Source organism: Corythoichthys intestinalis, chromosome 15, assembly GCF_030265065.1.
Source record: "Corythoichthys intestinalis isolate RoL2023-P3 chromosome 15, ASM3026506v1, whole genome shotgun sequence".
NCBI classification, from domain to species: Eukaryota; Metazoa; Chordata; class Actinopteri; order Syngnathiformes; family Syngnathidae; genus Corythoichthys; species Corythoichthys intestinalis.
In genome coordinates this window covers 29,307,489-29,331,067 of record NC_080409.1, presented here as the reverse complement: position 1 = coordinate 29,331,067, position 23,579 = coordinate 29,307,489, and the positions used below count along the sequence as shown (strand labels likewise).

The window sequence follows — 23,579 nt, the reverse complement described above, 5'->3', positions numbered from 1 at the left end:
GTCTGGTGAACCATTTCTGTGTAGATTTTGCCATATGTTTAGGGTCATTGTCTTGCGGAAAGACCCAGTGACGACCCATCTTCAGCTTTCGGGCAGAGGGCGACAGATTTTGATTTAAAATGTCCTGGTATTTCAAAGCATTCATGATGCCATGCACCCTAACAAGGTTCCCAGGGCCTTTGGAAGCGAAACAGCCCCACAGCATCACTGACCCACCCCCATACTTCACAGTGGGTATGAGGTGCTTTTCAGCATGCGCATCTTTCGTGGCACGCCAGACCCACTTAGAGTGTTTGTTGCCAAAAAGCTCAATCTTGGTCTCATCTGACCAAAGCACACGGTCCCAGTTGAAGCCTGGGACCGTGTGTATTTTTGTGTCTCTTTCAGCAAGACAATGACCCTAAACATATGGCCAAATCTACACAGAAATGGTTCACCAGACACAAAATCAAGCTCCTCCCATGGCCATCTCAGTCCCCAGACCTTGTTTTGTTGGCAAAAGTTTTTTTTTTCCATTGTCCCGTATTATTTGAATTAAAAAAAAATATATTAGAAGCTAAAAAACACATCTTTTTCAAGAGTGCCAATAATTATGGAGGGCACTGTATGAAGAAAATCTTGACCACTCCTTGATGTCTGCAATTTCTGCATCGTGACCCTTGTTATTTTACCATGTTTCACCCATAAAATCCCCCAAAAATCCGGCTGTGGCCATTCACAGCTGTGTCTTGACAATTGGTTATAGATGCTACATGGAGTTTTTGGACCAAAAAGAGGTAAGTACGCGATGTCTCGTTAAAAATAATGGCATTTTTAATTAAGCCCTCACCTTCAGTTACGGTTTTGCTGTTTAAAAAAAATAAACTACCTCCTGTTCAAAATTTTTCTTCCCCCATAAAATTGAGATTTTAAGCTTTCCAATGATGTATCACACATGCATATTGGACAATTTTGAAATTTGCACAAATTGGGGGTCCCAGAGTGGAACTTCAAGTCACCTGAGTGTTTTCCGCCATATATATTTGTGTGTTTATCATCCAACAAAAACTTATCATGAGAGAACACAGAACCCACTTTACATCAACATTCCTGGAGCAAGTCTTGAGCACCATTCTAACCTTGTGGTTGATGCTTCCTAACAGGTTGATAATCCTGGAAGTAAATCATGCCACCGGAGTTTTTTTTTTTTTTCCCAGCACTGGGGAATTCTAAAACGTTTTAACATTTTTAAAAATCAGTCACAAAAATACTGCTCCAAAAAAATCTGATTTGTTTGCGCCCGAAATTTTGGCCAGTGAATTTTCTGTGACAGATGTTTTTGTGGCCAAAATTTTTGTGACTAAATTTTTTGCGACCTAATTTTTGCTACTAAATTTTTGGCGGCCGAATCTTTGCTACTGAATTTTTTGGGTAATGGTAACTTAATTTTTTGCAACTGAATTTCTCAAGACTTTTGCTGTTTTTTTTCAAGCTGAATTTAGATGACAAAAAAATGTGTGTTAGAATTTCAATTTCAAATACCGAAGGTAGATTTCCATCCATACTTCCTGTTGATCTTCCATTTCGGCTTCAACATTTTCTTAAAAGTCAACTTGATTTTTTAAGCCAAATAACCACCAGCCAAAGAATCAATTATTAACCAAAACATTTATTATGCGTGAACAATTCCCTTCCTGCTTGGCGCGCGCGCACACACACATATACACACACACGCACTCACCCACACCTACTCACACACACTTTGCGGACATTTAAATAGGTGACACTGTGGCAAAGGGGCCGAGCTCACTGTTGTTGCACATGCTTGAATAAAATGATGGATATTGTTTCTTATATACACCGTCTGCAACCGTCCCCGAAACTAACATACAAACATAGAAAGTGGAAAACGGGGGAGGGGCCGTGTGTGGATCAGTTATGACTTGGTTGTAGGAAAACCAAGAAAAAATAAACCTACGTGAATATGGCAGTAACACTGACTCCTAAGCGCTAGTTATTTACAAGTCGTGAACGTGACTAATTGGGAGGGGGGTCTGAGAGGGTGGGGGCGCCTTCCACCGGGGCTGACCAAGCTAATAAGGCACGACTAATACTTGGAGCGGGCAAAGGGACCACCAGAGGATTTTTTTTTTTTTTGGGGGGGGTGTCTACAGACTTGTAGCCGGCTTGTAAACAACTTGATTAGGAACACAAATCTCCAGCACTTTTAACTCATTCACTACCATTAACAGCGATAAGACTGGCAGTGAATGAATGATAATTTTTCAGTGCCATTGACAGCAATAGATGTTGGGAGGGGCTATAAAGCAATCCATGGCCTCACGTTAACATTAAGCCAATAAACTGTATGATGGTTGTTGAGGTGTTTTCCCAAATTTGAGCGTTTTAAGTCATAATATGCCAAAGTTAGTGTGGTCAAAGTAACAAAAGTATTTTTTAAAGCAACTCTGATTGGTCTATCACCGTCAACAGCAGCCAATGAGTTCAGCCCCCGCCCTTAATTCCAAACCATGTGACCAACCGCCCCCTTTAACGTTGTTACTACCCGATTGCGAAGGGCAACCCAATTATGACTGTATGCACCATGCTGCATCACTTTCTCTCAAGCAGTGACGGCACTATATACACTAGGGGTGAGACAACATATCGATGTGGTCATATATCCTACTTTGTCTCCTAATAGTTCATAAATATGCACCCACCAAAAATCTATGTATAGTCTTAAAAAGATGTCATTGTTTGACAAAGGAACCAACAGGTTGCTAGCAAAATTTTCCATTATACCAAAATTTGTCAATGTTAACAAAATGTCACTAAAACACGAGCATTTTTGAGGCAATTCCTTGAAGAGATTTCCCGATCCGATACTCAGTATTAGCACCCGATACATCTATTTTTGGGGTATGTTACAGTATTGGATTTAGTCACAAGATCAGTTCCGATCGCTTAACCGCGTGGTGCCAGTACCATCATGCTTTTGGCTGCTCTAAATTAAACCACTAGGCATACATGTCCGCTGAATGGGACTGATGTACTTCGTTTTAGAATGATAGTAACAGAGCATTGTGCAATGCAGTATTTAAACAGAGGATTTCTTGAGGAGGTACCAGCAGAGCTCACTTTAATACGACTTTTTTTTGTCGTTTACTGGTAACATTTCTTTGCATTATTTTTACTGGTCTAAAAATACGGATATCAGATCAGCAAAACACCTTGGGGAAAAAAAAAAAAGTGATCAGATTAGAAGCCAAAAACAATCGGCATCGGGACTTCTCCAATTCCTAACTCACTGCCGACCATTGACAGCGCTAGACGATCAATTCCTTTTGACTGGGAGGAGCGAATGAAACATTCATTTGGCCCTCCCAGTCAAAAGGAATCTAATGTCCAACAACGTCAATGGCACTACAAGAATGTTGCAATAATATAGTGTCGCTGTATTCACAGAAATGTTGTACTGAAATATTTTCATAGTCTGTGACGTAGACAAAATTTTTAACTGCGACAGTGCAAAAAATAAAGTTCATATTACCATTTACAATTAGCTTGTTTTTCCTCTTGAATATTAGTTTCGTACAAATTTCGGACATTCATTTCCTGACCCGTGTATGGTTAATTGTTATATCACCATATTGTGAGATATCGTTATCCTGAGCCTTGTATTGCAAACCGTATTGTATCAAAAGTTACGCAGAGGTTCCTGCCCCTAATATATACGTGATAGGATTCTAAACCAGTAGGGCATGTGAGGTACACCTGATTTGTACAACACATGTGCATGCATAAAAATGGAATTTCTGAACTTTAAACTTACATAAAATATATTCAGCAGTCCAGCTCACAGACTGAACGACAGAAAAATATTATTCGTTAACCTACATGCCTGACCGGTTGAAGAATAATACATTTTTATGTTTGAATGATGCAGGTTTCCGTCTCAATCAGGTAGTCGACAAATATACATTCGCGATAAATTCAGAAAATAATAGCGTATTGGATGTCGGAATTTATCACATAAATAATTATACTGCCATTGTGGCTGAAGAGGACTTGACACATTTCGCGCATGCGCAGGGTCAAATCCGGATGACGGCTAATGCATTTTACGGAAAGTTTGGTAGGGCGGGGTTCAAGCACTAAACGGCACACAAAGGGTCGTCATGGCTGGAAGGTGATGCACGTTTCATGGATGAGCAGTCACAATCGGGTAGCCCGTTACAATCGGGTTTTGACAAACATCAAGCGGTAGTGCAAAGACTACAAACCAGAAGAGAGCGCCGCCCTGCCTCCACCTTTGGTACTGTCACACGTGTGCCCGAGAATGAAATGATTGACAGGCTGTCACAATCCGGACGACGAAAACGAAAATGATGATTTCCTGAAGCCCATCCAGAAGGTGGAGAGGAAGTGGGGGATGGAGGGGGGGTATGAAGGTGGCGGTCCCAGGGGAGAAGAAAGGAAGTCAGGAGGCAGTCAATCGTGTTTGGGGTGCTCCTTGATGTCTTTGACGTCCTCCTCGTCCGTGTACTCTGACGGCTCGTCGCCGGGCTTCAGCAGCCGACCCACATAGTCGTACTTCTCTGAAACATACCCCACAAAACATATAAATCAAAGAAGAGGAACAGCAAAAAAAATTGTGATTATGTAAGAGAAAAAAAACACAACAATAAGTCAATATAACTGATGAAAACTTGATGTGGGACTCTAGTAAAATATTAATTTCAAATCAGTTACTGATTTTGTCATATATTCACCACAATATCTGCCCCCAAATTTTATTTCTAAAAGTGTATACATTTTTATTCTAAACTCCAAAAATGGGCCAGACAAAAGTATTGACACCCTTTGAAAAATCATGTGATGCTTCTCTAATTTGTGTAATTAACCGCACTTGTTACTTACCTGTGGCACATAACAGGTGGTGGCAATAACTAAATCACACACAGATCAAATGGATTAAAGTGTACCACATTGAGCATGGAAAAAAGATCGAAGACCAAAGAACTGTCTGAGGACTTGAGAAGCAAAATTGTGAGGAAGCATGGGCAATCTCAAGGCTACAAGTCCCTCCAAAGATCTGAAAGTTGCGGTGTCTACCGTGCGCATTGTCATCAATAAGTGTAAAGCCCTTGGTACTGTGGCTAACCTCCCTAAATGTTAATGGAAAGGAAAAATTGCCACGAGATTTCAACGAAAGATTGTGCGGATGGTGGATAAAGAATCTCGACTAACATCCAAACAAGTTCAAGCTGTCCTGCAGTCCGAGGGTACAAAAGAGTCAATCCGTACTATCTGTCGGCATCTGAATGAAAAGGTACTCTATGGTAGGATACCCAGGAAGACCCCACTTCTGACCCAGAGACATAAAAAAGCCAGGCTGGAGTTTGCCAAAAGTTATCTGAGAAAGCCGAAAATGTTCTCTGGTCAGATGAGACAAAAGTAGAGCTTTTTGGGAAAAAGCATCTACATAGAGTTTATAGGGAAAAAACGAGAAAACAGAAAAGAACACGGTCCCCACAGTCAAACATGGCAGAGGTTCCCTGATGTTTTGGGATTGCTTGGCTGCCTCTGGCACTGAACTGTTTGAGCGTGTGCATGGCATTATGAAGTCTGAAGACTACCAACAAATTTTGCAGCATAATGTAGGGCCCCGTGTGAGAAAGCTGGGTCTCCCTCAGAGGTCATGGGTCTTCCAGCAGGACAATGACCCAAAAAGCACTAGAAAATGGTTTGAGAGAAAGCACTGGAGACTTCTAAAGTGGCCAGCAATGAGTCCAGACCTGAATCCCATAGAACACCTGTTGAGAAATCTGAAAATGGCAGTTTGGAGAAAGCACCCTTCAAATCTCAAGAGACCTGGAGCAGTTGGCCAAAGAAGAATGGTCTAAAATTCCAGCAGAGCATTGTAAGAAACTCGTTGATGGCTGACGGATGTGGTTGTTCGCAGTTATTTTGTCTAAAGGTTGTGCTACCAAGTATTAGGCTAAAGGTTCCAATACTTTTGTCTGGCCCATTTTTGGAGATTTGTGCGAAATCAAAAATGATTTATTTTTTTTCATTCTCTTTTGTTTTTTTTTTTTTCATTGCAAGCAAAATAAACAAAGATATTACTACCAAAGCATTTGTAATTGCAATCATTTTCTGGGAGGAAGAGCATTATCGGACAGAATTGCAGGGGTGCCAATACATTTGGCCAGCACTGCATTTGCTTTTTTTAAACATCAATCTTAACACTCAGTGTCATTGACAATCATAGATGTCAAATCACACGGCTCTTTTCATCCTTCTACTTTTAATTTGAAGTTTGGCACTACTAAATGTTCAGTCCATTTGAGGTGGGAGGGTTGTCAGTGAATGACAGTTCATTCATGTGCTGCTGACTCTCCAAGTTCAAATTGATTAGACATTTATCACTGTTAATGGCAGTCAATGTGTTAAAAATTGATGACTTTGAAGTTTCCCATCTATTTTGGTTTGTGGCTGCCATTGAAACTGCCGACCAGTGATTCCAGTTTCTCAAAGAGGACGAAAAGATTTTTTTTCCCCGTTACTGTGCTGCTGAGACGGCGTACCCATGAACTGCATCTCCCACTCTCTGACGCTCTCCATCTGAACGGCGCTGAGGTCGGACAGATCGTCGTACTCGTCTCTCAGGGCGTCTTTCTCCAGGCAGAAGGTGGCCAGACCTCGTGACGCGTCCCGACCCGCGAAGATCCCATATGGACCCTCTGAAAAAAGTTAGCCAAACAAAAACAAAAAAATATGTATATATAAAAAAACAGGTACAAACAAACTAGGTCTAACATTCTAATAACACTATGTAACCAGTGTTGTTAATAACGGCGTTACAATATAACGGCGTTACTAACGGCGTTATTTTTTTCAGTAATGAGTAATCTAATTAATTACTTTTCTCATCTTGGCAACGCCGTTACCGTTACTGAGGCGGGAAAGGCGTGCGTTACTATGCGTTACTAAGTTGGTTGAATAAAAAAAAAGTCTGAGAGAAACGGACTCACGGGGACAAGAGCTGAGCAGGAGTGGGGAAGACGCCGTTGCAACCGCGATGCTAGGTGGCTCCAATAATACCTGACTGCAGCCATAGCCCACAAACTACGCCCACATGACACGGTAGATATCATATTATAGAACTAGATGCAATTGACAGACACTGCTGCATTGCGAACATCTTTTAAGGACTACATGCGTTTGTAAACAGCCGCCATCTTAAAGCAGTAGACCTCTCAGGAAGGCCCTGATGTAGAGATCCTTCTAGGGCTGCAGCTATCGAATATTTTAGTAATCGAGTAATCGACTGAAAATTCTATCGATTAATCGAGTAATCGGATAAAACAAATATATTTTTAGGTGAAGAGCAATTATAAATATACATGAGAAAACAAGACATTTCATCTAATCTTGAACCATTTTCAGTCAATCAATGTCTTTATTTTCGATGTATATTGTAGCTAGAATTAAAAAAAAAAAGACTAATTCACTGCTTTCACTCAAAAAACTTTTAGATCTTATTTAAAAAAAAAATATATATATATATATCTTACCTAAAAATGCCGTTACGCTTGATAACACACATCACTTAAAAGTTAGGATTTTTTTCCCACGTCTTTCAATTGAATTTCTCTTTGTGTCAAGCCATTTTTAAGTTCTAGTTAAGTTTTAAGTTAGTCTAAACTGTAAGTCCTGATAGGATTTTGAGTTTTTGCAGTGTTCAAAATAAAATGTATAATACCTGCTGTATTGGAGCACATTAGGGACCAGTGCTACTTGGTGTTTTATCCAGCAATGACTACTGAGCTACAATTGACAGTTAGCATTATTAAGTTTTTATTTTACACCCTCATCACTCTACAGTGCTATGTTTTCACAGATTAAATAAAGCCTGTATGTAAGACACGTTAGCCACGCATCGACAGTGGTCATAGTTAATAGAAACCTAGCCCTTCTCAGGGCTAACGTTACGTGAGCGAGTGACAGTAACGTTAATCTTATTTATTAGCACTTACAAGTCTACTGCTTTAAGATGGCGGTTGTTTACCAACGCCGCTGACTGTCATTTCGCATCTAGTTCAACATACATGTGATCTCTATGAGACGCATCAGACGCTACCTGCTACCACCGTAGCATCATGCGGGCTAGTTTTTAGTAATGTCGGGGTCGTTTGTAGCGGCTGTCGGCTGCAGTAAGTATGTATTATTTTTTTTATTGCTTCTTCCTCTTCGCACGTGACATCAGCGCGTTGTCCCGCATTAAAAGTAGTCCGGGCAAAACGTGACGGTTAGAGCTGTCAAAATTAAATGATTACTCGAGGTGGATAAAATTACTCAGATCAGTTTTTAAACTCAAGTTGCTCGAGTATTCGTTTCAGCTCTAACATATATATATATATATATATAGGTGTACATGTTCCTCCTTATTTCGTAGTTTCACCTGAAACACCAAGAAATGACATTCAACAAATATTTTCTGCATTACATAACATAAAATAGAAAATTTTGAGTATAGCCTCTAATTTTAGCAAAACCAAACGTTTACCTTTTTTGGCGGCACTTTTTCCATTTAGTTTGGACCCAATCAACACAAATAAAATGATTACAAGCAAGCAACTTTTTTTCTCTCCTGTAAATGGTGTAATTTCATCAGTTGATTATTTTTTTTAATAGACTAAAATGAGTCCCATTTATTAATAAACTATTCGACAACTGTTTTGAGTAAATTAATCATTGAAAAATATTTGACCTAAATTGTCCAAATCCTAATCAGCATCTTAATTTTCATTTTTATATTCTTATTCCTAGTTTTAACATGTTTTATTCAATATTTTAAAAATAATAATTTCTTGTATATTTATGATTTTGAATAAAATTACTGCAAACATCGGCTTTACTTTGAAAACAATTGTACACTTACATTTTTACAAATTATTCATAGCAAAACTTTTCTCAGTTTTCAGTTTCTATGCACTGTTTGCAGATAAAATGTTGCACCTGAAATCCTAGAACACAACTTCTATATGAGCCCCATGAGTGGATTCACTGCAAAAAAAAACTTGAATAATCAACTATCAAAAAATTCCCTTGTCTTCAGAATTTCAGCCTGTCACCAGTAAATTTCTGGTTTACAAGTAGCGAGTTACTTTTGCACACATCCTTGCATGGTTAGTGAAGCGTGTGTCGTTATCAGTGCAGATTAGATGTGCGAAGTGAGAAGATAACATTTGCTGACTCGTTTTCCATCTGCACACTTTCATTCAAAAAGATTACAACATACTTGACCTGGGAGGTAAAATAAATACCCCATATTATGGCTTTCCACCTTATTCAACCAAGCTATAAATATAATAATCTCTTGCCAAGTTGTCAAATACATACCAGAGCAGGTCAGATACTGGATTTGCCATATGGTTTCAAAGAAAGTTACAGTTTCAGGTAGGTTAGTTGGATTCAGGCAAGTTTAGGGATTCAAAATAGTGCTTTTAATAAGAGGTGTGAGGAATTTCCGTTCCTCGAGAACGATTCACAAATATCCAAATTCCGATTATTGAATAATATCAGGTAAAGCGGAATTAAAACACAGTCAGCGCCGTCATCAGGATGCAATGAGGAACAGGCCCAGAGTAAATATCATGTTCAACTCATGCCGCTGGATAAAAAAAACAATGATACCTGACTGCAGCAGACAGCCGCTACAAACAACGCCCAGTTGCTAGTTGCTACAAACATACGCCCACATACCGCTACGGTAGATATTAGCGGTGTAACGGTACACAAAAATCTCAGTTTGGTACGTACCTCGGTTTTGAGGTCACGGTTCGGTTCATTTTCGGTACAGTAAGAAAACAAAATGCAAAATATAAATGTGCTAGTTGTTTATTACACACCTTTGTGCTTTCAACAATAGGAACATTAGCCTATACAAAGCTAGAACTCTGCTCAAAAAGTAGCGGGTATTTAAAGATAATCCAACAACAATTTGCCTTTCAGACACTGCGTATTGGTCAGCTTTCTGAAAGAAAGAATAAAAAAGTCCTGTGCTTAAGAGAAAAGCAATCCCTACTACAAAGATTTTAACATGTATTTTACAAATGAAATGCCTCAGTGAATCATTTTTTTCCCTTACGAACGGTTTTCAAAAGCTTTATTGGTGGATTTTCTCAAGCTAAAGCGCCACACAGAAATTAATGAATTTAATTGTGTAAGCAGGATCTCTGTATTATTCTTATTATTTAATTACAGGTGTTTTAGCGAATTTCAATTTATTTTATTTAAATGGGCTATTATTTATTATGCGTTTATATTTTACAAATGTAATGTAGTATTCATTTAATTATATATTTTATGTTGCATAACTTTAGTTCCTATGTGAATATTAGTTCCTACTTGTTTTGTTGTGGTAGGAGGGTTTTGTATTGAACATGGGGCCGTGTTGGTTATTATTATAGCAGAGAAGACAGCAGTAAATCGACAAAGACAAGTCAACTGTGCCCCGATCTACCACTCAAGAGATCTGATGGACTCAAAAGTGAGTTACGATTGCATATTAGTTTGAAAATCGACCGGATCCACCGTATTTTTACACGAGTGACTTCCGGTCTGCCCGATCCTAGCTACCGGTAGTATATTGACGCAGGAGGGTCACGTCTCGCGTCAAATAATAAACTCTGCCGTTCTTTGCGTGTGCATCGTGTTGAGCCGCATCTGGCCGCACTGCGACTGGTGTGCATTGGCCGATTGATTTTAACGCCCGCGTTTCACTGCGTTCTTACAGCGGCCACGTTGTCGCGCCGTTGACGTTTCTGGGTTATACTGTCCTACTGTGTTGGTCCTCATTATAGTAGAGAAGACGGAGTAATTATAATCTACACAAAGAAACTGTAATCCGATCGACTCACAGCCTCGAAAAGTAAGGGTTACATTATGTCAGAAACTCGTTCGGTTCGCCTCCGTTCCGAACCAAGCACCACGTACCGAAACGGTTCAATACAAATACATGTACCGTTACACCCTTAATAGATATCACATATATATACAACTAGATGTGAAATGACGGCGGCGTTAGAACATGTATTGAGAACTAGATGCGAAATGACAGACTTGCAGGCTTCCGTAAACAGCCGCCCTCTTAAAGCAATAGACTTCCCAAGAAGGCTCTGCTGTAGCGAACCTAATTAACTTTTTATCTAAAATACTCCTAAACCGGCAAAATCTTGACTTTATCTTTAAATGATGAAACTGACATGTCGAAAGTAGACAGTAGACAGACTTTAACGGTTGATTCACAACATGAAATTAATTGAATGTAGTTTAAAGCTGCTAATACAGAATGGCGACTTCAGTATCTTATTTACTGTTATTAACTGTTAACTTGATACTGAAAGAGTAGTTTGGTTTAACCTGAAATTTTTGAACAATTTTGGAACTAATGTACAAAACATTAAAAGCGCGGGGGGATCAGTAATCGATTTATAATCGAATCGGAGCCTCTGAATCATCATCGAATTGTTAGGTGCCCAAAGATTTCCACCTCTACTTTTAACCAGTGTTACGTGTATAACTAGTCAAGTCTTTGGCATGGAAAGTAGTAAGGCAAGGCAAGGCAAGGCAAATTTATTTATATAGCACAATTCAACACGAGGCAATTCAAAGTGCTTTACATCACATGAAGATCATAAAAATCACATTTAAATCAACACAACGTAAAAACCAAGACAAAAGATCGCATTTAATCACAGAATAAAAAATAAATAAAAATAAAACAAAAATAAAAATAAAACAAAAACTACTACTACTAATAATAATTGAAATCAGCAATGGAGATAAGCACAAGAGGAATAGAAAGCAGGTAGATTGAAATATATAGACAGTTATGGATATGCAGTGCTAAACAAAAGCGTTTTTAGCCCTGATTTAAAAGAGCTAACAGTTTGAGCAAACTTCAGACGTTCGGGTAACTTGATCCAGAGGTGAGGAGCATAATAACTAAATGCTGCCTCACCCTGCTTGGTTCTTGTTCTTGGAACATGCAGAAGACCGGTTCCAGACGACCTTAGGGGTCTAGATGTCTCATAGGAATGTAACAAGTCAAGCATGTATTTTGGTCCAAGGCCATTAAGTGTTTTGTAGACGAGCAGTAGTATTTTATAGTCTATCCTTTGACTCACTGGAAGTCAGTGTAGCGATTTCAAAACCGGTGTAATGTGGTCCAGCTTCCTTGTATTTGTGAGGACTCTGGCTGCAGCATTCTGTACTAGCTGCAGCTTCTTGACTGATTTTTTTATCAAGACCCGTAAATATACCGTTGCAATAGTCCAATCTGCTGAAAATGAAGGCATGCATAAGTTTTTCCATGTGTTGTTGAGTCAGAAGCCCCTTAATTCTGGTTATATTTTTTAGGTGGTAATAAGCGGATTTAGTGACGGACTTTAGATGGCTATCAAATTTTAGGTCTGAGTCAATAATTACGCCAAGGTTTCTGACTTGATTTGTAGCCGTAAGTGACATTGTGCTAAGTTGGCTGCTTATCTTTGACCTTTCCTTTTTTGGCCCAAAAATGATCACCTCTGTCTTCTCCACATTTAACTGGAGAAAATTCTGGCACATCCATTCATTGATTTACTCATTTACTCAGGGACACTAAGGGACTATAATCATGTGGGGACACAGAAATGTACAGTTGTGTGTCATCTGCATAGGCGTGATAGGAGATGTCATACTGTTCCATTATCTGAGCTATCGGAAGCATATAGATGTTAAATAAGAGTGGTTCAAGAATTGACCCTTGAGGGACTCCACACGTGAATTTGGTTCGTTCTGACTGATAGTTTCCGATTGACACAAAGAAATCTCTATCATGTAAATAGGATGTGAACCACTGAAGAATAGTGTCAGTAAGCCCTACCCACTGTTCCAATCTGCTGAGTAGTATGTTGTGATCAACCGTGTCAAATGCGGCGCTGAGATCCAATAGTAGCAGAACAGATGATTTGCCTGCATCTGTATTCCGACGAATATCGTTTAGGACTTTGATGAGCACGGTCTCGGTGCTGTGTTGTGGCCGAAATCCAGACTGAAATGAGTTAAAAAGATTGTTTTGCATCATAAAAGTCTGGATCTGTTCGAACACAACCCTTTCGATAATTTTCCCCAGGAATGTCAGATTTGATATTGGCCTGTAATTACTAATGGTTGACGCATCCAGATTAGGTTTTTTTAGGAGAGGTTTTATTACTTTATTAGTAGGCATCCAAGCAAGACTTTCCAGCCATTGTTAGAGCTATCCAAATGGTTCATAACAGAAAAAGAAGTTTTAAGGTTTCAAGGTATGAACTTCAAAGTATGAATCACTGGAAGTTTTGATCTTGTGTTAAGGGTTTCTAGCGAAGGTCTGCGTTTTAAATATGGGGTATAAACTAGATTTAGGGTTTCAAAGAGGGGATATTGCCTATTTTCAACACTCCAACGGAAAGAAAGCGAGTGTATGTCAACAAGCTAACGTTAGCCTTCCAAGTTGGCGCTGTGGGATCGCCTGTTGCCTCGCAAAGCCGTCCAATGTCGCACCTTTTCTTCAGGCAGCCAACGCGCGGTTGCGCTCGCTCCTTCATCACACAAAAGCCACCACAACGAGCCAAGCAAGCCCGCCATTCACGAAGACGCTTTACGCTCAATTGGCTCCATGTAAACTAGCTTAACTCGTTCATGAAAGTGTCCGTTTCAACGAGTTTCGACGAGAGCCAACGTTAATAAAGTCTAGTGTTGGTCGCGCTTTATAAAAGACAAAAGCCCTCACTAAAACAGAGCAAAGCCAGCCCGCCATTCACGAAGCTACTCTACGTCCGAATGAGACGTGTCAAGCGGCGAGACGTTCACGTTACACGTACCCTTCCCGTAGAACTTCTTCCCGCTGGTCACGTCGAACACCTTCATGTTGACGGCCATGAGGATGCGGGGGTTCCGCAGCCCGTCGTATTCGCGCAGCTGCTCCAGTGTCAAGTCCCGCCGCCTCATCTTGGGAAGCGCCGAGGCCTCGTCGCCCCGGGCCGCGCCGTCCGCCCCGGCTCGCCTGGCCCAGCGGCGGTAGAGGGCCGCGCATACCGCCAGCACGGCCAGCAACGCCGCCAGGTTGAGCAGCGCGGCGCCCAGGCTAAACCCCCCGCCGCCTCCGGACTCCTCCGCTGCTTCCCGGCCGCCGCCGTCGGAGTCGAGCGGAGAGCTCCAACTGTCTCCATCGTCCGCCATACTGCACGGTTAGCGTCTGGTCCCGTCTACCCGCCCCTCGACCCGCGCCGCATTCGGGGCTGTCGGAAAATAGCGCGATAGCGAGGCCACGCCGGGATGGCCATTTTCTCACACCACTTTGGCATCTTCAGCTTGTTGACTTGACAACGCCATTTCCCCTGCTTTTTAAACTCAAACTTCGAATCAAGGGACAATCGACAGATAAAAAAATTGCTGAAACTAATTTACTGTTCCTCGTTGTGACGTGCATTTTGGCGTCACGTAAACCAATCACAAGACACTTTGAGAGTCTACCACGTAACACTTCGTTTGTCACCTTTGAAGAAAAAAAATCTGTGCAAACGAACATCTTCGCTGCCGCCATTTTGCACTGACTTTGCCATAAAAAAACTATTGTGACGTGTTTAGTTTCTCAACTTTCCCGCGTGGTCCTTTATTTTGATATCGAGTTTAACGAGGGATTCGTGAAGGCAACACGTTTGCCGCCCACGTTTTTTGTCCTCATATGGCATCCGTATCCTTACTGTCAAAAAAGGATTTTTAAATGACCAAATCTTTCAATATAGTCCACGCCAAGTCTTCCAATTTAGTTTAACAGCAAATACCTGAGGCAAATAAGTATGCTAATGTGTTGCCAAAATTTAATTCCTTGCTGTAATGTGACACAATTTGTAGTTGATCAGGTTTGAAGACTCAGTAAGACAAACTCTCAAAATGTACATTCATACACATTTTTATTTAATATTTTTGGGCATTTTTACAGTACATTTCATGCATTACTTTAACCCCTTCCCCCTAAAACCACTCACACACACACCCTCATTCCCCCCTCACTACCAATCACTTCCTAAAATCATAAAATAACAGCGAAATATTTTTATAGTATTTACATTTTTTTCTTCTCATTCAGCTCCTAAACATCCATTTGAAGTCAATTGAAGCAATAAGGAAAATAAAAAGCAATTCAAGTGCACTAAAAGCACCAAAAAGCATACAAAGTAAACTTTGAGCGCAGTAAAAGGTTAAAAACACTTTCGGTTTCATTTATGCGGCTAACTCAAACCCATCTTTCCAGCAGAAATTAATCAAAGCCAAAAGCCAAGACAACAGCATCACAATCAAGCCGATGAAAAGAATAAATTATGTCGAGAGGGACTTTTTAAAGCTCGCTGATGGCATAAAATGGGTTTTTAATTAAACGTGTGGACTTGATTGTCACAATTAAAACGCGTCTTTTATTTTTTATTATTATTATTTTTTAAGACAGACATTTAAGACGGGTTGGAGCAGACTAAGGCACGGGAGGGCGTCCGTCTCGGCAGATATTTTGGCAAAACTGAGGATCGAAATGCGGGGAATGCATCTGATAGAAATGTTTTCATTGGGCGTCCTTCCCGGCTCGGGGCTCCTCGGTAGCCTTCTTCTGGCCTCCTCCGTCTTTGTGCTGCGCTTTGGACGCCGCCGCTTTTGAGGTAGAGTTGGAGGGGTGACGTCGACGTCTGGCATCGTCCCCCGCAGACGATGAGTGCAGTCTCCTCCTGCCTCCTTCCTCTCCCATTGGGGGCTGCGGGAACAAGAAGGCGTTAAATGTGGGCTCAACCCATTCCTGGACTTCTCGTTCTAACTAGGGCTGTCAAACGATTAAAATTTTTAATCGAGTTAATTACAGCTTAAAAATTAATTAATCGTAATTACTCGCAATTCAAACCATCTATAAAATATGCCATATTTTTCTGTAAATTATTTTTGGAATAGGAAGACAAGACTGATATATACATTCAACTTACGGTACATAAGTACTGTATTTGTTTATTATAACAATAAATCAACAAGATGGCATTAACATTATTAACATTCTGTTAAAGCGATCCATGGATAGAAAGACTTGTAGTTCTTAAAGGATAAATGTTAGTACAAGTTATAGAAATTTTATATTAAAACCCCTCTTAATGTTTTTGTTTTAATAAAATTCGTAAAATTTTCAATCAAGAAATAAACTAGTAGCCCGCCATTGTTGATGTCAATAATTACACAATGCTCATGGGTGCTGAAACCCATAAAATCAGTCGTACTCAGGCGCCAGCAGAGGTCGACAAAACTCCAAAAAACACAAGTAACAAATGGACATTACACTGTTGTGTCATTTTAATCTGTTTGAGCGGGGCATGTGCGTTAATTGCGGCAAATATTTTCACGTGATTAATTTTAAAAATTAATTACCGCCCGTTAACGCAATAATTTTGACAGCCCTAGTTCTAACATATCTTGCCTTCGTGGCTTTCAACAACATCCATGAGCAGCTTTCAAGATTTTTCTGTTGGGCCTTCAAGAACAAGATTGGTTTCTAACGAGGATTTCCATGACTTGACTGGCATCAACAACGATGGACTTCCATCACAATCATGGTAGCCAATAAGTGGGCTCAAGAGCCCTCCTCCTTCCAATATTTATCAAATTTTTAAACATTATAAAAACATTTTTTTTATATTAAGAAGTTCACAGTGTTTTGTTTCACTTACCACATTCTTGTGTATAGTGTGTGTGTATATATACAGTGCTGCTCGAAAGTTTGTGAACCCCACAGCGATGGTCAGATTTTTTGTAAAAAAAAACTAAAATAACCTCATTAAATGTTAAGTTATACCCAAATCCACAATACTGACATTCCAAATAATGGACTGAAACAAAAGAAATAGTTATATTGTCATTCTTTATTTAACAAAAGTGGTTGATTTAAGAAAAACTCAGATATCATGTGTGCAAAAGTATGTGAACCCCTTCAGTTAATAGGATATTGCGCCTCCTTTTGCAGAGATTACCTCAACCAAACGGTTTCTGTAGTGACTAATCAGCCTCTCACATCTACTTTGGGGGATTTTTGCCCATTCTTCCTTGCAGAACGCAGTCAGTTGAGAGAGGTTTGATGGGCGTCTGGCATGAACTGCTCGCTTCAGGTCCCGCCACAGCATTTCAATGGGATTTAGGTCAGGACTTTGACTGGGCCAGTCCAGAACATGAATCTTCTTCTTTTTCAGCCATTCCTTGGTTGTATTGCTGGAATGCTTTGGATCATTATCATGTTGCATGATCCACCTTCTGCCAAGCTTTAACTTCAAAACAGATGGCGTCAGGTTATGTTCTAGGATTTGACAATATTCCTCAGAATTCATGATTCCCTGGACTATGTGGAGTTGTCCAGGTCCTGAGGATGAAAAGCAAGCCCAGATCTTGACATTCCCACCTCCATGCTTCACTGTTGGGAGAAAGTTCTTTTGGTGGTATGCAGTGTTGACTTTTCGCCAGACATGGCGGTTTTGGTTGTGACCAAACAGTTCAATTTTGCACCTACATCAGTTGATGAAAACTCTTTTTAATTTAGTCTCGACAACACAACTGTTAAAAAAACAAAAAAAAAAACTACTGAATTGATTGATTAGGAAATCAGGTTGAAATAATAGAAAATTCCAAAATGTTGAGGGGGTTCACAAACTTTTGAGCAGCACTGTATATATATATATATATATATATATATATATATATATATATATATATATATATATATATATATATATATATATATGCGCGTGTGTGTAAAGCCTGTAACAATACGCATATCAAAATCACAAAAATTAAGTCACGATCCTGTCACGTGGTGAAACGATAGTATCATGAAATGTTCAAGCTGAGTTAAAAGCAAATACAGTGATCCCTCGTTTCTCACAGTTAATGGGGACCAGAACCCGCCGCGATAAGTGAAAAACCGTGAAAACCTTATATTTTTTTTCTGTTCAATGTATTCAGATTTAGCATTGGAAATAGATACATATACGACATGTTTTTTCACTATTTCCCCAAAGTATAATTTTAAAAAATATGTAAATACAAATTTTCATATTTTTTTAAAAATCACTTTAAATGTAATAATTATCATGGGTTTTAAACATGTTACTGTCCCACCAAATTCTTTTTAAACAAGAATAAAGTAGCAATAGAAAAATGATTGGCTTTATTAAATGCTTCACTGTGTCTACTCAAGTCCACTTGAAGCTGCTCACTTACACACAATGATTTGCCACAGCAGCTGTTTAAAAAGTTAAACGATGATTGACGCATGTGGCACTTCAGAAGTTCGAGACTCTGGCAAGATCAGACACATGCATCCGTCAATCATCATTAACTGTAATAAACAACTCCAGTGCACGCACGCTGCCTGATGAACAAAGAGCAGGGAGAGGAAGGAGGCGAGAGGGAGACTGCACAATCAGCTCGGGACAGCTAATCTGTATTTATTTTATTATTTTTTTAATTGAAAATCCGCGATGGACTGAGGGCGCGAAGTAGCGAGGGATCACTGTATTCACCCTTGCTGATAACCTGCAACAAGACGAGCTGAGAATCTCACCCTGAGATGTCAGCATGACATGAGCTTGCAACCAAAAAAAAAAAAAAAAACCCCCACTGAGGAAACTGCTGACGGGAAGAGAGCATGATAAGAGTCGAGAGGGAACGAGCGAGATGGGGCTGTAACAAATGATTATTATTAATTTTTTAAAATAATTGATTAATCTGATAAATGAAACTTTTTCAATTACCTTTACAATTTACCTGAAGTTGTTTTGGGCATGTTGTAAGTAACAATGAAGACAAAATGGATGACTTTTCCCTTCAAAATTAAGATTTTATTATAGCTTCCTGACTTAACTAGTCTACAACTGTATCGATTATCAAATTCGTTGGGAACTAATTTATTAATCCATTTTAATCTTAGTTGTTGCAGCCTTATTAAAAAGCTAGTTTAGACATTAAGGTGTCTGAAAATTGGCAAAAATAATTGTTGTTTTCCAGAGTAAAAGCATATTTTTGTTCATGTTCTACTTTGACTTAACAAAAATATAATGAAGAAATCTGATATAGCATATAACTTCTCAGTTGTAAATAATAATTTCAAGAATTTAAAGTTTAAGGTGAAGAAAGTCCTAAACGATTAATTGGTTACCAAAATAGTTGTCGATTAAATTGCTAATCGATTGGTTGTCGATTAATTGTACCACCACTATAGCGAGAACTGCGTCCTTTTGCAGCAGGGCTCCATCCAGAGTGCATGATCTTGCCCCTCGAATTTGAGCGAATGCCGGTAAATTTCTCAACCACTTGCATGTGTATAGTAATTATCGCTGTTGTAAAGGACTTAGAGGACCTTTCGGGTTTTTGTAAAGGGCTATAGAAATAAATTTGATGAGTGCACCCAGTAAATTTCCCTTTTCTTTAAAACATGTTGCCGATAAGTGATCATGTCCCCTCTGCCTTGAGCCGATTTGCCGCGGACATCATGGGAGTGAGGAGATGAGGACCTTTTCAGTTATTTGGATTTATTTCCGAGTTGCAATGTTAGCAAGTATGTTTCAAGGCTATTGTTGTAACAAAGCAAAGAGCACTGCTGCAACCTTCTGCTTTGATCAGTGAAAACGTGTAAACTCCAATAAAAGCTTTAAGACAAAGGGCCTAATATCTGTAAAGTCGATCGCCCTCAAATTTGTCAAAATCAAGCCGCTAATCCACATGGAATAAACATTCTCCTCTCCTGCAGTGTCTGTGTGCCAGTTGCTCATTTATAGGTCAAGAGACAATACGTGACTTTATGACTGTGACTTTCAGTTTCACAGTATGTGCGACGCGAATTCTTACAACTCTTTTGTGTATTTACTGAGGCCTCATGTTGTAGTGGTCTACAATTGATATCGAATTCAGATTTAACTAGTTTACATTTCCGAGAAGAAAAAAAAATTGTTACAGGGAGCCTCAGACTTAAAGATTTGTAGGCTCTAATAAGCCACAATTGTTCCCTTTTACTAAAATCTAAACACGTTTTAGGCACGCAATGGACGCTCGAGGTGATGATATAGATTGTCACTTTCACTCGACGAATACTACCCGGTTACTGCAATTCCTGCTACACGGCGAGACGTCCAACACATGCACTCAACAGTTAAAAGCGGAGAGTACCGTAATTTTCGGACTATAAGCCGCTACTTGTTTCCTTCATTTTGATACCTGTGGCTTATAGTCCATTGCGGCTTATTCGTTGATTTTTTTTAGGTAACACTTTATTTGACAGCGGTGTCATAAGACTGTCATAAGATCATCAAAATTATGACATGACACTATCATGGACATTACTGAATGCTTATGTCATTAAGTGTCATTTGGCAAATTATGTCACTAACTCAATTTTTGTCCATGTTGGATCTTTTGCATCCATTCAAAAGTGAGATCATTTGCCGGATAACACTTAATGACATCTGTTATAAGCATTCATGAATGCTCAGGACAGAGACATGTCATAATTATGATTGTGTAATGACAGTCTTGGCACCACTGTCAAATAAAATGTTAGCAAATACCATAACTAGCAATTGATGAAACAATTGGAACAGTAACTGAAGAAATATTTAGCACAGAACATGATTTTATAATTGATATTTACATCTGTAGCGCTGTAATGCATGCTAAGAGGCATGTTGGATGTCAACAGCAGGTGGCAGCAGAGGTTGACTGTCTCCCCCTAGGGAGCAGTGATGGCCAAATGAAGCTTCTTGAAGCAATAAAGCTCTGCACTAATTGGTTCAAAGTTTAATGATGGTTCATTTGGTCTTATGACAGTCGGTCGTATGTTGCCGCTGTCAAATAAGGTTGTACCAGTTAATATCTTTTGGTGTAAATATCCCATGATACAGTGAGGACAGCTGCGGCTTATAGTCCAGTGCGGCTTATCTACGAACAAATGCTGTTTTCGTGCCAAATTTGGTGGGCTGCGGCTTATAGTCAGGTGTGCCTTATAGTGCGAAAATTAGGGTACTCACTATTTGTGTTTTTATTGAGTCTTTTAGTACCTTTTCATTGCCTCAAAAAACTTTTTGCATGTATTTTCTTTTTATACTTTTAAGCCTTGTGTTTTCTTGTGGTAGCTTTAAAGCAGATTGTTGATCTGTTGACCACAATAGCCACATAGCGTCTTTAAACCACCCTTATTTGATATTACTAGGTTTAACTATTTTCTTCAAGCATCTTTAGTATGTTTTGTCTGTATGCATCTAAAACAAAACAAGCTGAAAGCGCACAGTAGTACTTTGGGTGTCAAATTTGCCTCTTGTAGAACGTTTGGTCAGAACACAAATTTTTTTTCCTACTCTCATCTCATCCCATCTTTCCTGTTCATTTTGCCTTTGCTGCTCATTTTGTGAGATATCGACAGTGCTGTCATGCTCATTAATGTTCCTCTTGGGTACAAATTCAAAGGTTTGAACAGATGACATGTTTATGTCACCAGAGTCATACTTTGGAAGCCTGGCAGAGTTTTTTTTTTTTTTTTGACAGCAGTAATTTTTGTTCATTAATGATATTAAAAGAGGGTCTGAAGGAATTCTAGTTTCAAATCAGCCAAACAAGTTGTTTCTAGTAGAGTTTTCCCGACCTGATTTGGTCACTGAATCTGACCTGATTCAGTATTCAATTATGTTTTAAGCACAGTCGTGCTTTTCGGATACTGTAAATCAAACCGCTAGACAAACATGTCCGCTGTGTGGGACAAATACGGTAGTCTTTAAAAAGTAAGGATAGTATGAGAGAATCGTCTAATACTGTACAGTACTTGTAAACAACGCATTTGTCGAGGAGGAACCAGCACGGGGCTAACTTTGATATAAAAAAACAGCCTTGATTTTTCATTTACAGCAGGCATCCCATAAAGTTAGCAGCAAAATATTTTCTTGATCTTTGACTATTTGTCTAACAGTTGTATTATAATTTATTGATTTAGGATGTATATATTTATTATTTGATTTTTATGACCTGGTTGGTAGAGAAAGTTTGTACAATTCATTTTGTGAACCAAAACAAAAAGGATATCCGTAATCATGTTTGCATCATTTTTTGCATTATTTTTAACAGTCTAAAAAATACAGGTATTTGATCGAAATTGCCATGAAAAAAATCGGATGAGAAGTTAAAAAAAAAAAAAACAAGGGCATGCCTCGTTTGTATTGTTGCCTTCCACTTACCACCACCCTGAAATCTTCCAGGTTCTTAAACTGGGAGAGGTGTTCTTGCAGTTTAGGGTCTATGGTCTGATTCTTCATCTTTGAGTACTTGAGGAAGGCCCAGAACTTCTCCAGCCCATACAGCTGACCTGCAAGGGACCGCCCGCCACTCAATCAAGACTCACTCTCATTTCAAAATGGTGTCCGTTACCTTTCTCAAAGTCCCTCAGGGTTTCCTCCTGGAAGTCCTTGAACAGGTCTGATCGAAACCGCTTCTCCAGGCCATAGCTGTAGTACCGAAACAGACACTCCAGCCCGTACCTAGAACAAAAACGTCTCAACTCACATGCCTGTCATTTGCTTCCCATTTGAACAAAAATGTCCTCACCTATAGTTGTCTTTGGCGTCCTCCAACGCGTACTGTTTGAACTCCTCGTACATCTTCCTGTTGAAGTTGTCCCTCAGGAAGAAGGACCAGAACCGGAACAGAGTGTTCATCTCCTGCGACTGGCCCACCCCCAGTCGTTTACGCTCTGAAAAGTAAAGATCAGTCACCAAAGATAAGGGCTGCGAACTTCAGCACCTTCCCGTTTTCGTTGACTGTACCGTTAAGGCAGCGTCGTCTGTATTTGTGGTAACCCTGCTGCGTGAAGCCGTTGTCCCGAAGCAGCTCGTGCGAGGGATGCCAGAACTTGGGCAGTGACTGCGGCGTGCAGCCATAGCTTGCAGTCAGTGGGGCACCTTCCGAGGGCGAGGCGTTGGAGCTGCTGTGGGGACCGCCGCCAAACAGCAGGCAAAAAGGTTTTATTCAATAGCATACCGCACGAATACCATTTTTAGACCGCAAGGCTGCATGATGTCACCATCGTAAACCGAAAAGGGGTCAACATAGAAACGCGGTTGCATACAATCCATGCTAGTACTGCTTGTTTTCTGCCGGTAATCTTTCAAAAAAGAACATGCCGAGTAAACACTGCTGCTACGGAACTTGTAGAAACGACTAGACATTACGACATATGAAAGATGGTTTCTTCATACACTTCCCGATGGCAAAAACTTAGGAAAACATGTAAACAATGGATCAACTTGTGCGGACGTCCAAAAGACCAGTTTAACGCCAGCAAGGTAAAGCCATTCACCTTCATATGCAGTTAACATTTTGTTGGGGGCCATGGTCTACAGATCACAATGCTGATCCACTGCCTGCCCCGAAGAGGTAAGCCATTTTGATACATTTACTTATTTTCTAGCGTGGCGTTTTGCCTGCTGCTTCTGTCTGACAATGAATGA

At 39.8% G+C, this 23,579-nt stretch overlaps 2 protein-coding genes across 7 annotated transcripts in view; both read right to left on the bottom strand.

Moving 5' to 3' along the window:
• Positions 1 to 1,624: 1,624 nt before the first annotated feature.
• On the bottom strand, positions 1,625 to 14,498 carry pgrmc2 (progesterone receptor membrane component 2). Its single transcript, XM_057859193.1, has 3 exons — positions 13,896 to 14,498; positions 6,573 to 6,728; positions 1,625 to 4,580 (listed from the first exon to the last, which is right to left on the bottom strand). Exons 1-3 carry the CDS (start codon positions 14,251 to 14,253, stop codon positions 4,474 to 4,476), a joined length of 621 nt encoding a protein of 206 aa, XP_057715176.1. The 5' UTR covers positions 14,254 to 14,498; the 3' UTR covers positions 1,625 to 4,473.
• A 529-nt stretch (positions 14,499 to 15,027) lies between these two features.
• larp1b (La ribonucleoprotein 1B) overlaps positions 15,028 to 23,579 on the bottom strand; it is a 43,516-nt gene continuing 34,964 nt past the window's right edge. For 3 of the 6 annotated variants that reach the window (XM_057859191.1, XM_057859187.1, XM_057859190.1), the window contains 5 exons: positions 22,896 to 23,056; positions 22,678 to 22,822; positions 22,501 to 22,610; positions 22,311 to 22,438; positions 15,029 to 15,817 (listed from right to left, as the gene is read on the bottom strand). In XM_057859191.1, coding sequence (XP_057715174.1) covers positions 15,632 to 15,817; positions 22,311 to 22,438; positions 22,501 to 22,610; positions 22,678 to 22,822; positions 22,896 to 23,056 — 730 coding nt within the window. In that variant the 3' untranslated portion in view covers positions 15,029 to 15,631. Of the gene's footprint in view, positions 15,818 to 22,310; positions 22,439 to 22,500; positions 22,611 to 22,677; positions 22,823 to 22,895; positions 23,057 to 23,579 lie in introns of all 6 variants that reach the window. The other 3 variants (XM_057859192.1, XM_057859188.1, XM_057859189.1) reach the window with 2 other exon arrangements.